This window comes from Pseudophryne corroboree, chromosome 1 (assembly GCF_028390025.1).
Source record: "Pseudophryne corroboree isolate aPseCor3 chromosome 1, aPseCor3.hap2, whole genome shotgun sequence".
Lineage (NCBI taxonomy): Eukaryota > Metazoa > Chordata > Amphibia > Anura > Myobatrachidae > Pseudophryne > Pseudophryne corroboree.
In genome coordinates, this window is record NC_086444.1 from 431,872,654 (window position 1) to 431,890,570 (window position 17,917).

A 17,917-nucleotide genomic window follows, 5' to 3' on the forward strand; every position below is an offset into this window, starting at 1 on the left:
AGCTCCAGTATATTTATGTGGAGAGAATTCTCCAGACTTGATCACACTCCCTGGAAATTTTTTCCCTGTGTGACTGCTCCCCAGCCTCTCAGGCTGGCCTCCGTGGATACCAGCATCCAATCCTGAATGCCGAATCTGCGGCCCTCTAGAAGATGAGCACTCTGTAATCACCACAGGAGAGACACCCTTGTCCTTGGATATAGGGTTATCCGCTGATGCATCTGAAGATGCGATCCGGACCATTTGTCCAGCAGATCCCACTGAAGAGTTCTTGCGTGAAATCTGCCGAATGGAAGCGCTTCGTAATAAGCCACCATTTTTTACCAGGACTCTTGTGCAATGATGCACTGACACTTTTCCTGGTTTTAGGAGGATCCCGATTAGCTCGGATAACTCCCTGGCTTTCTCCTCTGGGAGAAACACCCTTTTCCTGGACTGTGTCCAGAATCATCCCTAGGACCAGCAGACGTGTCGTCGGAACAACTGCGGTTTTGGAATATTTAGAATCCACCCGTGCTGTCGTAGAACTACTTGAGATAGTGCTACTCCGACCTCCAACTGTTCTCTGGACCTTGTTCTTATCAGGAGGTCGTCCATTTTCTTTGAAGACGAATCCTCATTTCGGTCATTACCTTGGTAAAGACCCGGGGTGCCTTGGACACTCCAACGGCATCGTCTGAAACTGATAGTGACAGTTCTGTACCACGAACCTGAGGTACCCTTGGTGAGAAAAGCAAATTTTGGGACATGGAGGTAAGCATCCCTGATGTCCCGGGACACCATATAGTCCCCTTGTTCCCAGTTCGCTATCACTGCTCTGAGTGACTCCATCTGGATTTGAACCCTTGTAAGTGTTCAAATTTTTCAGATTTAGAATCGGTCTCACCTAGCCTTCTGGCTTCAGTACCACCCTATAGTGTGGAACAATACCCCTTTCCTTGTTGTAGGAGGGGTAATTTTATTATCACCTGCTGGGAATACAGCTTGTGAATTGTTTTCAATACTGCCTCCCTGTCGGAGGGGGACATTGGTACAGCAGACTACAGGAACCTGCGAGGGGGGAAACGCCTCGACATTCCAATCTGTGCCCCTTTGATACTACTTGTAGGATCCAGGGGTCCTGTACGGTCCCAGCGTCATGCTGAGAACTTAGTAGAAGCGGTGGAGGGCTTCTGTTACTGGGAATGGGCTGCCTGCTGCAGTCTTCTTCCCTTTCCTCTATCCCTGGGCAGATATCTTATAGGGACGAAAAGACTGAGGCTGAAAAGACGGTGTCTTTTTCTGCAGAGATGTGACTTAGGGTAAAAAACGGTGGATCTTCCAGCAGTTGCCGTGGCCACCAGGTCCCATGGACCGACCCCAAATAACTCCTCCCCTTTTATACGGCAATACATCTTTGTGCCGTTTGGAATCTGCATCCCCTGACCACTGTCGTGTCCATAAACATCTTCTTGCAGATATGGACATCGCATTTACTCTTGATGCCAGAGTGCAAATATCCCTCTGCGCATCTCGTATATATAGAAATGCATCCTTTAAATGCTCTATAGTCAATAAAATACTGTCCCTGTCAAGGGTATCAATATTTTTAGTCAGGGAATCCGACCAAGCCACCTCAGCTCTGCACATCCAGGCTGAGGCGATCGCTGGTCACAGTATAACACCAGCATGTGTGTGTATACTTTTTAGGATATTTTTCTGATAAGCATGTGAGCGCCTTATCCACCCTGAGGAATGTTTCCCAATGCGCCTTAACTTCTGGCGGGAAAGGGTATACCGCCAATAATTTTCTATCGGGGGAAACCCACGCATCATCACACACTTCATTTAATTTATCTGATTCAGGAAAAACTACAGGTAGTTTTTTCACCTCACACATAATACCCTTCTTTGTGGTACTTGGAGTATCAGAAATATGTAACACCTCCTTCATTGCCCTTAACGTGTGGCCCTAAAGGAAAATACGTTTGTTTCTTCACCGTCGACACTGAAATCAGTGTCCGTGTCTGGGTCTATGTCGACCGACTGAGGTAAATGGGCGTTTTTACAAGCCCCTGACGGTGTCTGAGACGCCTGGACCGGTACTAATTCGTTCGCCGGCCGTCTCATGTCGTCAACCCACTTGCAGCGTGTTGACATTACCACGTAATTCCATAAGTAAGCCATCCATTCCGGTGTCGACTCCCTAGAGAGTGACATCACCATTACAGGCAATTTGCTCCGCCTCCTCACCAACATTTTCCTCATACATGTCGACACACACGTACCGACATACAGCACACACATAGGGAATGCTCTGATAGAGGACAGGACCCACTAGCCCTTTGGGGAGACAGAGGGAGAGTTTGCCAGCACACACCAAAATGCTATAATTATACAGGGACAACCCTTATAAAAGTGTTCCTCCCATATAGCATTTAATATATATATGTATATCGCCAAATCAGTGCCCCCCCTCTCTGTTTTAACCCTGTTTCTGTAGTGCAGTGCAGGGGAGAGCCTGGGAGCCTTCCCCTCAGCCTTTCTGTGAGGGAAAATGGAGCTGTGTGCTGAGGAGAATAGGCCCCGCCCCCTTTTCGGCGGGCTTCTTCTCCGGAGATTGTGAAGTCTGGCAGGGGTTAAATACATCCATTTAGCCTCAAGGGCTATATGTGATGTATTTTTCGCCATACAGGTATTCTACATTGCTGCCAGGGCGCCCCCCCCCCGCGCCCTGCACCCTCCGTGATCGCTGTGGGAAGTGTGCTGACAGACAATGGCGCACAGCTGCAGTGCTGTGCGCTACCTGAGGAAGACTGAAAAGTCTTCTGCCGCCTGGTTCCGGACCTCTTCAATCTTCAGCATCTGCAAGGGGGTCGGCGGCGCGGCTCCGGGACGAACCCCAGGGCGAGACCTGTGTTCCGACTCCCTCTGAAGCTAATGGTGTCCAGTAGCCTAAGAATCCAATCCATCCTGCACGCAGGTGAGTTGAAATTCTCTCCCCTAAGTCCCTCGATGCAGTGAGCCTGTTGCCAGCAGGACTCACTGAAAATAAAGAACCTAAAAACTTTTTCTAAGCAACTCTTTAAGAGAGCCACCTAGATTGCACCCTTCTCGGACGGGCACAAAAACCTAACTGAGGCTTGGAGGAGGGTCATAGGGGGAGGAGCCAGTACACACCATGTGATCCTAAAAGCTTGCTTTTGTGCCCTGTCTCCTGCGGAGCCGCTATTCCCCATGGTCCTGACGGAGTCCCCAGCATCCACTAGGACGTTAGAGAAATAAAAATACAGCTGTAAAAAGAAAAGTACATTTAGTTCTTACTGATGAAAGTTTTCCAAGCCCGAGAGTCATCACTTTGCCTCCAGCCACTGGGCCAGCCCATGATGACAGTGTTGTGTCGCATTCCTCCAAGACCACAAGACTGGATAAGGTGGGACAGACCCTCTCTTTTCTTCTGTGCTACCACCACCTGGCAGAAGCCTTTGACTCGTTCTTGCTCCATCAGCTGTTTCAGTGCCTGTTGAAGTACATATGAATACATTACTTATAACAAGCTATGCAACGAGTTCTCCAGCTTCCTGGTCAACATCTATTAGATTAAAAGAAAATACATGCATGTTGGTGATGCTCTAGATGCATGTCACACAACCTGCATCAATGTACCTTCTCCAGCATTGACATAGTATATATTTCCACTTCTTTGCTCAATGGATGGTGGACTATTTGTCTCAGGGGGTGTCGGGTTATTCTCTCTGTTGTTGGCTCTGAATTTAAATTTCCCAACGGGAGCCTCCTTTCGGAGGTTTAATCCCTTTTGGCTGATGCTGATGGCTACAGTGTCCAAGCTCCTTGTGGCTTGGGAGGGTTTCTTTGCTACTAATCCTATTGGTTCCTTTGCCCCTTGTCTGAGATACTTTTAAGGCTGTATTTTGAGGTGCCTTGAGCTCACGGATTGAGCAGCTTAAAATTTTCAATAGAAAGCAGAACATGGAATTGGAACATAGATATCAGGCAATTTAGGAGATATATTTTGTTAGTAGGATTCCAGCTGTAGTTCATAAAGAATGGTCTGATTTTTTTTACTTGACAAATCAAAACTTTGGGCCGGATGTAACGACGCATGGAAACTACTGAGGACGAAAAGGGATCTAGGAGTCACTATTTCAGGTGACCTAAAGGCGGGTAAGCAATGTAACAAAGCAATGAGGATGTCTAGTCAGATGCTTGGTTGCATAGGGAGAGGAATCGGCAGCAGAAAGAAAGAAGTAATAATGCCACTGTATAGCCATTGGTATGGCCTCATCTAGAATACTGTGTTCAATTCTGGAGGCCATGTCCTCAAGAGGATATTAATACATTAGAGACTGTACAAAGAAGGGCAACTAAAATGGTGCATGGCGTACATCACAAAACATACCCAGAAAGACTACAAAATCCCAATATGTATAGTTTGGAGCAGAGAAAGAGAAAGGGTGAACATGATAGAAACTTTCAAATATATCAAGGGTTTTAACAAAGTCCAGGAAGGAAACATTCTTCAAGTGAAGAGGTGCAACAGGACACAAGGACATGCACTGAGACTGCAAGGGGGGAGGTTCAGGGGAAATTTGAGAAAAAATTACTTCACAGAAAGGGTAGTGTACAAGTGGAATAGCCTCCCATCCGAGGTGGTAGAGGCTAAGACAGTAGAGAAATTTAAACATGCATGGGATAGACATAAGGATATCCTTACAAATAAATAAGGATCTAAAAAGGTTTAAGATAAAAAATATGGTAAAAAAAAGGGGCAGACTAGATAGGACACGTGGTTCTTATTGGCAGTCAAATTCTATGTTTCTATGAGTTCGGCGGCTGTGCGGTATGCTGGCCAAACTCGTTTTTTTTTTTTTTAAAGGGGCAATCATTTACAAGGCATGGTTTTGCCTTGTAAGTGATTGCCCCTATTAAAAAACAGGCGTCATTACATCTGGTCTTTATTTCTCGGCCCATGATTATTATGTTCAAGCTGATAGGGCTGGTAGATTTATGCCCTGCCCTATGTGGCAGGGATGCAGACGTTGCAGACGCCGAAGTGGATGATCGAGCGGCCACGGCCCCCCGCAGCCCAGACGGCGACTGGCAGGCGGATCGGCAGCCCTGGAAAGAGAATGACAGAGGCCCTCATGTCGGCCCTAGTAGAAGGACCTGGGCTCAGAGGAGAGGCTGTCGCGCAGGCATCGTAGTGAGGTGGCGGCGGTGAGGGCACCGGTCTGCACTTCCTGCGATCCTGCTCTCGAAGTGTGCTCACTGGCAAACAAGTTTGATGAACTGTCCCTCCTTCTGGGCAGCGCAGTGTCAGGCATTACAGGGTCGTACGTCCTCTGCTTTACAAAGACGTTGCTGGACGACCATATTGCGGACAACCCGATGTCTCTGCCGGGCTTCAGTCTCTTTGGGGACGATCGCTCCAAGGTTCTCTCAGGAAAAACGCTTCTACATCAACGACACATGGTGCACCAATGTCATGATCCTAGGCAAATCATGTAGCCATCACCCGGAGAAGTATCAACTGCAACCCCTTCTATTCCCCCTGGGAATTTGCCTCAGTTGTCTTTGTGGGAGTGCACATCCCATCCCCCCCCTCGCCTGCGTGAAGGAAGTCCTGCACCACCTGGCTGCATGCATATCCGACATAGAACAAAAACACCCAGACTCTCTGCTTATAGTGCGGGGCGTCTCAACAGAACTATTGCAAATAGATATGGTGCCAATACATACAACCAAGCGCGTCAATGGGAAAATAGCATCCCGGACCCACTGTCACGTGTGGTCCTGTCCCTAAGGATTTCCAATGTAGTGTTTAACCGACAAGGGAAAGAGAAATAAAGTGCATATAGTGAAGCAATTTTAACTGGTTATGAAGCAAGGATAAAGTGCATGTAGTACAGCGCAATAAAAACAGTTTTAATGGTACAACATAAAACAAATATAGCAGCATCAACGATATAGCAGCCAATGATATTCACACAGGGAGTCCAATAAAGTGCAATTACCAGAAGCAGGTGGGAATAAGAGCATGTAAAGTTTGTAGGTCCACGACAACCACAGCAAACCCCTGACCGCTTTCCCTGGTCCTCCGTACTGGATCTCCCGGTTCAGTCTTAATTTGGATTAAGCCAACGCGTTTCTACCCTTATTCATCTGGTCTTTTTCAAGGCTTCCAGCGCTATGTAATCCATTTCGTCCAGTCCCTCTATTTAAATAGAATCACTACCAATAGCCGTGCGGCGGGCGCAGGTGGCTCCTATACATTCATTCACTACACGTCCCATGAGCCCTTCCGCGCCTCGCCGTCACTTCCGCTTCTGTCTGTCACGTCTGGAACCATGGAGACCCGCCCTGACGCGTCCGTCTCCATGGAAACCCGCTCCGTCCGGCATAAGCAAAAGTCCCCAGCGGCTAGTGCAGATTGCTGTCCGGTATAGAAGTTCTCACAAATCCCAGATCAAGTGTGCAGTTTGCAATAAAACACATCAGGGGAAATATAAAAGAAACCACTTAGTCAACCATATAATGTACAAGATATATTATCCTAATGGCCAGTAAAAATCCACAAAGTATTGTAAAATTAAAGTGCAACATGCAGGAAATAAAGTGCCAACGTGGTATACACAGTCAGAAAGAGGGAGACAAAGGGAGAAAAGACCCGGGTCACAGAAACCACAGGAACCATTTTAAAATGGTTCCTGTGACCAGGGTCTTTTCTCCCTTTGTCTCCCTCTTTCTGACTGTGTATACCATGTTGGCACTTTATTTCCTGCATGTTGCACTTTAATTTTACAATACTTTGTGGATTTTTACTGGCCATTAGGATAATATATCTTGTACATTATATGGTTGACTAAGTGGTTTCTTTTATATTTCCCCTGATGTGTTTTATTGCAAACTGCACACTTGATCTGGGATTTGTGAGAACATCTATACCGGACAGCAATCTGCACTAGCCGCTGGGGACTTTTGCTTATGCCGGACGGAGCGGGTTTCCATGGAGACGGACGCGTCAGGGCGGGTCTCCATGGTTCCAGACGTGACAGACGGAAGCGGAAGTGACGGCGAGGCGCGGAAGGGCTCATGGGACGTGTAGTGAATGAATGTATAGGAGCCACCTGCGCCCGCCGCACGGCTATTGGTAGTGATTCCATTTAAATAGAGGGACTGGACGAAATGGATTATATAGCGCTGGAAGCCTTGAAAAAGACCCGATGAATAAGGGTAGAAACGCGTTGGCTTAATCCAAATTGAGACTGAACCGGGAGATCCAGTACGGAGGACCAGGGAAAGCGGTGAGCGGTTTGCTGTGGTTGTCGTGGACCTACAAACTTTACATGCTCTTATTCCCACCTGCTTCTGGTAATTGCACTTTATTGGACTCCCTGTCTGGATATCATTGGCTGCTATATCGTTGATGCTGCTATATTTGTTTTATGTTGTACCATTAAAACTGTTTTTATTGTGCTGTACTACATGCACTTTATCCTTGCTTCATAACCAGTTAAAATTGTGCTTCACTATATGCACTTTATTTCTCTTTCCCTTGTCGGTTAAACACTACATTGGAAATCCTTAGGGACAGGACCACACGTGACAGTGGGTCCGGGATGCTATTTTCCCATTGACGCGCTTGGTTGTATGTATTGGCACCATATCTATTTGCAATTGTTTAACCCTTCTTTGGGTGGAGGTATTCTGGAGAGTTACCTCTGTGTGTCCTCTACTTTACCAAGCTGCTACAGTGCGCACCCTGTACACATTCTATACCTTTGTTTTTTTCACGACTCAACAGAACTAATCTGAGCAAGGAGCTACCTAAGCACAAACAATAAGTCTCGTGTCCCACTAGGGAAGGGCGCACCCTTGACCACTGCTACACTACCCTCAAGTCCGCCTTCCGGTCTATCCAGCATGCTGCACTCGGCCTATCTGACCAATGCATTGTCCACCTACTCCCTACCTATACATAGAAGCTGAGAGCAGTTAAGCCTGTCGTCAAGACTTTTAAGAAATGGAAACACCTAAAAACTATGACTGGACCCCAACTGGACCCCCTACAGTTCGCCTATCAATCGAATCGGTGTGTTGAGGATGCAGTCAACCTGGGCCTTGCACTACATTCTACAGCACCTACACAATCCCGGTATCTACGCGAGGGTCCTGTTTGTCGATTTCAGCTCAGCCTTCAATACAATCGTCCCCAGCATTCTTCACCCCAAATTACTTCGCCTAGGGGTTCCAGAAGCTACCTGTTCCTGGAAAGTACACTTCCTGACAGAAAGGACACAGGTGGTAAAAGCGGGGGACTTCACCTCTCAAGCACAGTCCATTAGTACAGGGGCCCTTCAGGGCTTTATCCTCTCACCCCTGCTCTTCTCCCTGTACACAAATGAATGCACCTCAGAGGCGCAATCAGTGTAGATCATCAAATTCGCTGACGACACCACCGTCATCGGCCTCATCAAGGACGGGGACGAATCGGCCTATAGACGGGAAGTAGACCGGTTGGCCCAGTGGTGCAGCCACAACAACCTTGAGCTCAACTCCCTCAAAACTGTCGAGATTATAGTGGACTTCAGGAAGAAGTCAGCTAGTGCACCTCCGCTAACAACTGCTGACAGTGTGGTATTGCTAGTGGACTCCTTCAAGTTCCTAGGGACCACAACCTCCCGAGACCTTAAATGGAGGTCCAACGCTGACGCCACTGTCGGGTAAGCGCAGCAGAGGTTGTTCTTCCTCATGCAACTAAGGAAGTTCAACATCCCACAGAAGCTTCTGCTCCTCTTCTACACCGCGATTGTGGAGTTAGTACTGTGCTCCTCGATACTGGTATGGTACGGCTCCGCCAGCGTGATGGACAGATGCAAGCTCCAAAAGGTGGTCAGAACCGCAGAGAAGATCATCAGGGCCAACCTTCCCTCAATCCAGGACCTGTACCTGTCCAGAGCTAAAAAGCGGGCAACGAAGATAGTAAAGGACCAGCTACACCCCGGCCACAGCATGTTTAACTTGCTTCCTTCAGGCAGGCGTTACAGGGCCGTCCCCGCCGGGTCCACTAGAAGCCTCAAAAGTTTCTTTCCCCAAGTGGTTCGCCTGCTGAACTCCTGAACATTGACTGACTAGACGTACATGTAACTCACTTGTGTCCCTACGGTATACCTATCTGCAGGGGTGTATCTTCCTATTGGGCAGGATGGCACTTGCCAGGGGCGCCAGTCGAGGAGGGGCGCCATCCAGAGGTGCCACCCGCGGGCAGTAGGTACCGTAGATTCATTTTTAGAGGCAGAAGCTATCCCCCCCACCCTCGTGTAGTTCCTCACCAGCATGGATGCCCAGTAATGATCACGGCATGCAGAAGCGGCTGCTGCTGGGAGGTGTCGTTTACAGTATGTAGAGTTTCTTGTTTGTATTGTGGTGCTGGACCCCGGTGCCAATTACAGTGGCTGTTGCTGTATTCTTTGATCATTAATGGGCATCCCTGTTTCTGAGGAACTACATGTGGGTGGGCGCTAGCTGCTGCCTCTAAAAGTGAATCTACCTAAATGTGCTGCCTTTAATAGTAAAATCAACATGGGGGAATATGTGTGTCTGGCACTGTGGGGGCATATGTGTATCTGGCACTGTGGGGGCATGCGTGTATCTGGCACTGTGGGGGCATGCGTGTATCTGGCACTGTGGGGGCATACGTGTATCTGGCACTGAGGGGGCAGACGTGTATCTGGCACTGTGGGGGCATACGTGTATCTGGCATTGTGGGGGCATACATGTATCTGGTACTGTGGGGGCATACATGTATCTGGCACTGTGGGGGCATTTGAGTGTCCGGCACTGTGGAGGCATACGAGTGTCTGGTACTATGGGAGCATACTGTACGTGTATCTGGCACTGTGGGAGCATATGTGTATTTGGCACTATACTCGGAGGCATTAGGTGTATCTGGCACTGCACTACTGGGGTCATTATGTGTAACTGGCACTATACTGGGGGACATTATGTGCATCTGACACTGTGGGTATGGGCCCTGATTCCGAGTTGATCGCTAGCTGCTTTCGTTCGCAGCGCAGCGATTAAGTGAAAAAGTGTCACTTCTGCGCATACGTATGGTGCGCAGTGCGCACGCGCGTCGTACTTTCACAAAAGCCGATGTAGTTTCACACAAGGTCTAGCAACGCTTTTCAGTCGCACTGCTGGCCACAGAGTGATTGACAGGAAGTGGGTGTTTCTGGGTGGTAACTGGCCGTTTTCGGGGAGTGTGTGAAAAAACGCAGGCGTGTCGGATAAAAACGCAGGAGTGGCTGGGGAAACGTAGGTGTGGCTGGACGAATGCAGGGCGTGTTTGTGACGTCAAACCAGGAACGAAACATTCTGAAGTGATCGCTAGGTAGGAGTAAGTCTCGAGCTACTCTGAAACTGCACAATCTTTTTTTGTAGCAATGCTGCAATCCTTTTTGGTCGGACTTCTGCTAAGCTAAGATACACTCCCAGAGGGCGGCGGCCTAGCATTTGCACTGCTGCTAAAAGCAGCTAGCGAGCGAACAACTCGGAATGAGGGCCATTGTGTGTAAGGCTGCTAATTGTGTGTGTGCATGTATAGGGGGTGTAATTATATATTTATAGTTTGATATCATAATATAAATTTGTGAGGCCACGCACACTTTCCCAGGAGCGTGCACACCTTCCCATATATATTGGCACTACTGTGTGGCATAATGTGTATAAGGGGTAGTACTCAGTGCGTATCTATAATGGGTGCAGTGTGTGCTGTGCACACGGGCCCCTGAGTCCAGGGGGGCCCACACCGCACCCATTTCTCCTATACTTACCTTTCCTGAGTCCATCGCTGACTGTGTGTGGGCCCACTCCTCTCCTGTAGCCGTCACCGCCGCTGCTAGCGAACTGAGCAGTAGAGACTCTGGCATAGTGCCAGCGTCTACAGCGCATGCGTAGGACTTTGAAAAAATTACACGGTGCCAGAGTCTACAGCGCTCAGAGTGCTAGCAGCTGCGGTGATGACTATGAGAGAGGAGGGGGTCCAAACATGGAGTCTGCTCATGGGTCCCCTCCTCTCTAGATACACCTCTGGTACTACTGTGTAGCATAATGTGAATAATGTACATTACTGTGCGGTGTAATGTGAGTAAGGCACACTATTGTGGTGTAATTTGAATTGGGGTATTATTGAGTGGCCATGCCCCTTTTTTGGCACACGTGCCTTCCCTATTTCAAATATGGGGGGCACCAGTCCTTTACTTTGCCAGGGGCGCTCGGACCCCTAAATACACCACTGCCTATCTGTACAACTTTACTTCCCCCCCACCTGCTTATCTGTTACCTACTTGGCTGTTGTATAGCAAACCAAAGACAAATTCATAGTATACACAAGTATACCTGGCCAATAAAGCGGATTCTGATTCTTATATGGCCAAGGCTGCTGTTTCTCATACTACCGTGCATAGATTGGTGGCTACAGTTGGGAAAGTTCATTATGATATCCCGTCCATTGCTGTAGTGTTCAAAACCATTTTTTAAATCTCTGGTTCTATGTCAGAATTAACTTCCTATCTTGTGTTTACAACACTATCGAATTCCAGCCATTTGTATATAGATTCTCCTATCACTCCTGCGGAAGTTGAAGATGCTATTGAATCTTTCCCTGTTCACAAGACACTGGGGGTTAATGGGCTCCCAATACAACTCTATAAGACCCTCTTGTTTATTTTGTCCTCAAGTTAGAAATTTAAATGGCTCTCCTGGAAGCAGGCTCTCTACCCTGCTCCATGGTAGAGGCTTTGATAGTGTGATCCCCAAGTGTGGTAATGACTCTTACCACTTTATCTCCTTATTGTCAACCTAAGTCAAAATCCTGTAGAAAATTTTAGTGCTTTGACTTAATAAAGTGTCTCCTTGTCCTAACTGACTTCAAGCTGGGACGCTCGACTGCGGTAAATCTCCGACACTTCTATACCTATTTATAAATTGCTGGTGAGGGGATGGAGGATATCTTTGCTGTGTCCCTGGATGCTGCCAAGGCATAAGACTCTGTGGAATGGCCATATTTATGATATGTGCTGTCTAAAGTTTCTGTAGATCCCAGGTTTTTAGCATGGGTACAGCTCCTCTACTCTTGTTCTACTGCTAGGGCCTCTGTAAATGGTTTTGTTCCTTTGAGGTGGGTGGGGGCACTAGAAAAGGTCGGCTCCATTGCTATAGAGCTGTTAGCTTGTGCGGTCAGGGCTTCTCCTGACGACTCTGGTCGTGTTGTATGCAGTTTAAATACTTAGGTATTCAGATTACTCATTCTCTGGATGAATATGTAACTTTGAGTCTGCAACTCCAGACTGAGTTTCTGAAGGCTAATTCTCATGTCTGGCAGTGGCTTCCCCCCACGGTCACGGACAGAGTGAACTTGATGATTCTCCAGTTTATATTCCTCAATACCTCCTTTTTACTATTGTCCATGCAGCTGTACGTTAAACAATCTCTTTGTGTTGGCCAGGATGTGTCTTGCTCAGACCTGGATGGCTCAGCATGCTCAAGTTTGAGGGTCTGGGTCCTCTGGTAATTGTCTCGATATGCTCTGGACTCACACTCCCCTACACCCTAATGTGTGTTTTTGTATCCTGTGTCTCCGCTGCTTTTGTTATTTGATGCATTGTGCTTTATGCTCCTATATACACTGCTCAAAAAAAATAAAGGGAACACTTAAACAACACAATTTAACTCCAAGTCAATCACACTTCTGTGAAATCAAACTGTCCATTTAGGAAGCAACACTGATTGACAATCAATTTCACATGCTGTTGTGCAAATGGAATAGACATCAGGTGGGAATTATAGGCAATTAGCAAGACACCCCCAATAAAGGAGTTGTTCTGCAGGTGGTGACCACAGACCACTTCTCAGCTCCTATGCTTTCTGGCTGATGTTTTGGTCACTTTTGAAAGCTGGCGGTGCTTTCACTCTAGTAGTAGCATGAGACGGAGTCTACAACCCACACAAGTGGCTCAGGTAGTGCAGCTCATCCAGGATGGCACATCAATGCGAGCTGTGGCAAGAAGGTTTGCTGTGTCTGTCAGCGTAGTGTCCAGAGCATGGAGGCGTTACCAGGAGACAGGCCAGTACATCAGGAGACGTGGAGGAGGCCGTAGGAGGGCAACAACCCAGCAGCAGGACCACTACCTCCGCCTTTGTGCAAGGAGGAACAGGAGGAGCACTGCCAGAGCCCTGCAAAATGAACTCCAGCAAGCCACAAATGTGCATGTGTCTACTCAAACGATCAGAAACAGACTCAATGAGGGTGGTATGAGGGACCGACGTCCACAGGTGGGGGTTGTGCTTACAGCCCAACACCGTGCAGGACGTTTGGCATTTGCCAGAGAACACCAAGATTGGCAAATGCGCCACTGGCGCCCTGTGCTCTTCACAGATGAAAGCAGGTTCTCACTGAGCACATGTGACAGACGTGACAGAGTCTGGAGACGCCAAGGAGAACGTTCTGCTGCCTGCAACATCCTCCAGCATGACCGGTTTGGCAGTGGGTCAGTAATGGTGTGGGGTGGCATTTCTTTGGGGGGCCGCACAGCCCTCCATGTGCTCGCCAGAGGTAGCCTGACTGCCATTAGGTACAGAGATGAGATCCTCAGACCCCTTGTGAGACCATATGCTGGTGCGGTTGGCCCTGGGTTTCTCCTAATGCAAGACAATGCTAGACCTTATGTGGCTGGAGTGTGTCAGCAGTTCCTGCAAGACGAAGGCATTGATGCTATGGACTGGCCCGCCCGTTCCCCAGACCTGAATCCAGTTGAGCACATCTGGGACATCATGTCTCGCTCCATCCACCAACGCCACGTTGCACCACAGACTGTCCAGGACTTGGCGGATGCTTTAGTCCAGGTCTGGGAGCAGATCGCTCAGGAGACCATCCGCCACCTCATCAGGAGCATGCCCAGGCGTTGTAGGGAGGTCATGCAGGCACGTGGAGGCCACACACACTACTGAGCCTCATTTTGACTTGTTTTAAGGACATTACATCAAAGTTGGATCAGCCTGTAGTGTGTTTTTCCACTTTAATTTTGAGTGTGACTCCAAATCCAGACCTCCATGGGTTAATAAATTTGATTTCCATTGATAATTTTTGTGTGATTTTGTTGTCAGCACATTCAACTATGTAAAGAACAAAGTATTTAATAAGAATATTTCATTCAGATCTAGGATGTGTTATTTTAGTGTTCCCTTTATTTTTTGAGCAGTGTATTAATACTACATATCTCTATTGTTTCTGTATTGCTCATACATTTGGTTGCCTATGTTGCCTGCTCCTCTGATTGTCCTCCTTTCTTGTGTGCCACATTTGTGCTTGTGACTCTGTTGACTATTTGTTTTTGTGTTTGTACGGTTTTTATTATTTTCTAATTAGTGAAACATTTTCATTAAAAATACTCAACACAAAAAGTCAAAGTGGCAAGAAGGCTACTGTACCTGCTCTGCTGCCAGAGCCTCTGCATAATTCTCCAAGTAATCCCCAAGCAACACTGATCCGACGATGGTTAAACCTTTTCCAGCCTTCAGTTGAGAAGCAAAAGAGAGAAGGCGTGGCTGCGAGACATGGAGATCAGAGTCTAGCTTCACCAGGACAAGGAGCTGGGGTCTACGTAGCAGGAAATATTTAGATAAAATATATGACAAAGCTCAAGAATATGCACATATCTCATACAAAAGACAAAACTCTAATTCATACACTCATTGTCTCCCACATTGGCTATTGCAACATACTGTTCATATACCTCCATACTGTTCTTCCCCAAATCAGACACACACACCCACAATCTATTTTGAATGCAGGGTCTAGATTCATTTTCCCTGTAAGACCTTCATCTTCTGCTCCGCTCTCAGTCACTAAATTAGTTGCCTCTATTTTACTACATGCAATATAAAATGATTATTTACATATAAGGCTATCAACAAAACGACACCAACGTTTATTTCTTCACTTGTCTCAGCATCTCACACAGCTCGACCCCTCCACTCTGTACAAAACCCCTCCACTCTCCATCCCTCATCCACACTCATTACCTGTCACAGACATTCCTGTTACAGGCATTTTCTCAATCTGTAGAAAGCCCTCCCATGCATAATACGTTCTAATAGCCTCCATACCTTCAAACGTTCCCTGCAACTCATCTCTGCAGGTAAGCTTATCACCCACATAACTTCCATAAGCTATTCTACAATTTACCTCCCCTCCACATAGTACACATATCACTTTACAACCAACTGACCCCAAACTAACTTTGTCGTTTAATTTGAACATATCGGTTTGGGTTGGGATGCTGGCGGCCGGGATCCCAGCGGTCAACATACCGACGCCGGGTTCCTGGCTGCTAGAATGCCGACGGGGGGGGGAGCGCAATGAAGCTCCTTGCGGGCTAGGTGGCTCGCTGCACTCACCACAGGTTCTATTCCCACTCTATGAGTGTCGTGGACACTAACGAGTGGGAATAGCCCCTATTAGCCGGGATTCCGGCGGGCAGCATGGTCAGTAGTTGGGATTCCGGCGTCGGTATCCTGACCGCCGGGATCCCGACTGCTGGCAATATAACTACATCCCGATCATATAGCCCACCAAATACTTTTTACCCTGACAATGTGGCTGGGCCAATACGCAATATATAGCGATTATCCTTGTATTAAACTCCTTTTATTTTCTAGATTGTAAATTTACGAGCAAGGACATCTTACCTCTCTGTCTAAAACTCAACAAACTATACTGGCACTACATACAGTAAATGGATGTTAAATTAATTTACCTCCAGTTTTTAGTGTGTGGCGGTCCTTCCTCCAGTCGCAGTAAAGCAAAGCGTGCTGCACTTAGAGAAAGCCCTCGTATCCCATCTCCCCATTCCTTTTCAGCTCTGTACACATACAGTAGGAGAGATAAGAGTTGCAGAATAAAAGGAAGAAAGTAATACTCTCCTGTAGCAACAGGGGGCAGCAATGTATTAGGAAAAGAGAATAGTTTGCAGGAAAGGATGAAAACCACAGAATGCTCACCCATGATACTCTATATACTTGTAGATCATTCCTGCAATCACCATGGAAATGATGGCATAATACCAGGAGGAAATGAACATTAGAGCCAGACAGAGTGCCATACCCAAGAAAGATAAGGTCCTACAATGGGGAAAAACATGGTTATATAGAATTACGTTAAAAATAATTGTATAGAACTGTAAGAGTAAAGCTAAGTACACAGTGAAGCGACGGCCATTCATTCTGACATCGGAACAAATGCCAGTCAGGTGGAATTCCCAGTACACACTTAATGAAGAACAGAACAACCATGTTCCGTCCTTCATTAGCATAAACAAGGTCGACGGACGCTAGCTTTGATGTGCAGCACGACTGCGCAATCCTTTGTACACACTGAGCAATATAAGCGATATGTCGTTCCTAAACAGCATTTTGGAATGACAGCGCTCCAATGTGTACCCAGCTTAAGTCAGTTTAAAAACTTACTTGGCTCAATATTCTCTATGTGCAGTAGGTATAGCCAAATAGTTCCTCTCGATGCACCAGGTCACGGGCGACTCAGCTGCGCCGAGCGTCTTATTTGCTCAAAATGTGTGTTTTATTCCCACAAATAAGAACTGGATCTGACAAAGCTACTTTCCTAGATTACAATATATTTGCACCTCTGTGTGCGAGTGTGTCTGAATCTGTATATGAAGTGCTACGCTGCAGCGGACACTTCTTTTTCTCATGCCAAGTTCCGCTGTGCTTCATCTGGGACTTTCTACATGTTTACAATTTATTCCTGTGCAGCTAAAGTCGCAGCCTATAGTCTGTGGCACACTGTGAGTGACTTTTTGCTGCATCTTCAATGTGACTAAAATGTAAAGAAAAAGATGGTCTCGGAGCGCTAGGCTTTGTCAGGTCACGGCACATTGCGTATTGAGGCTAGGTGTATGAGGACACGTGTAGAAGCTAGCTCAATGGAACAGGTGCTGGTAAGGCAAAGAAAAAGGTGGCACTCACAGTAAGGTAACACTAAAAGAGCAACATTAAATATAAGACAGTGGATTCATTAAAATATTCCTATTATTTAAATTCAGAACAAAAAGCTCCTCAAATCTGTCAGCAATGGCTGTGCCAGTATGGACAAAATCTGGATTATAGAAATAGCAGCTAATAGTGGTTAATTGTATGACTTACTTACCAGTGATAATACTGGAAGCGGGGTCGCCAATTGGGAGAGTGTAGCAGAGTCTGTAATCCACAGGCCAAGTTCACAAAGAGGTAACACATGAGGAAAAACCTAGGATGAATGAGATTGGAGTGCAGGATGGTCAGTGCCCAGGCACTATAAAAATTCACTGCCTATATGGCAAACGCTGGACAGCAGATACAGACCAGTCTTTGAAAATACATACTGGTACCGGTACCGTATATACTCGAGTATAAGCCGATTTTATCAGCACTTTTTTTTGTGCTGAAACACCCCCCCCCCCCCCCTCCCCCTCGGCTTATACTCGAGTCAGTGGAAGGAGGGACACGGAGGGCACAGCGCGCACCTCTCCTGTGTCCCTCCTGCGTCTCCGGTGGGTCTATTAAGTGAAGTACCTGTTCGTGAGCTCTGATTGGCTCACGAACCGGCACTTCATTTAACAGACCCGCCGCGGCCGCCGGAGACGCAGGAGGGGCACAGGAGAGGCACGCACTGTGCCCTCTGTGTCCCTCCTTCACAAGACAGCGCGGGAGCGGCAGAAGTTATACCTAGCACTGGGGGAGCATATTTGGCACTTTGGGGGGGGAGGGCATATGAGGCACTGAGGGGGCATATCTGGCAGTATGAGGGCATAACTGGCACTGTGGGGGCATATCTGGCAGTGTGAGGGCATATCTGGCA

At 47.4% G+C, this 17,917-nt stretch overlaps 1 protein-coding gene across 3 annotated transcripts in view; it reads right to left on the reverse strand.

The window, feature by feature from the left end:
- SLC12A6 (solute carrier family 12 member 6) overlaps positions 1-17,917 on the reverse strand; it is a 103,381-nt gene that overhangs the window by 21,824 nt on the left and 63,640 nt on the right. For all 3 annotated transcript variants that reach the window (XM_063913469.1, XM_063913468.1, XM_063913470.1), the window contains 5 exons: positions 17,228-17,326; positions 16,063-16,182; positions 15,819-15,923; positions 14,491-14,659; positions 3,304-3,499 (listed from right to left, as the gene is read on the reverse strand). In XM_063913469.1, the coding sequence (XP_063769539.1) occupies positions 3,304-3,499; positions 14,491-14,659; positions 15,819-15,923; positions 16,063-16,182; positions 17,228-17,326 (689 nt within the window). The remainder of the gene's footprint in view (positions 1-3,303; positions 3,500-14,490; positions 14,660-15,818; positions 15,924-16,062; positions 16,183-17,227; positions 17,327-17,917) is intronic.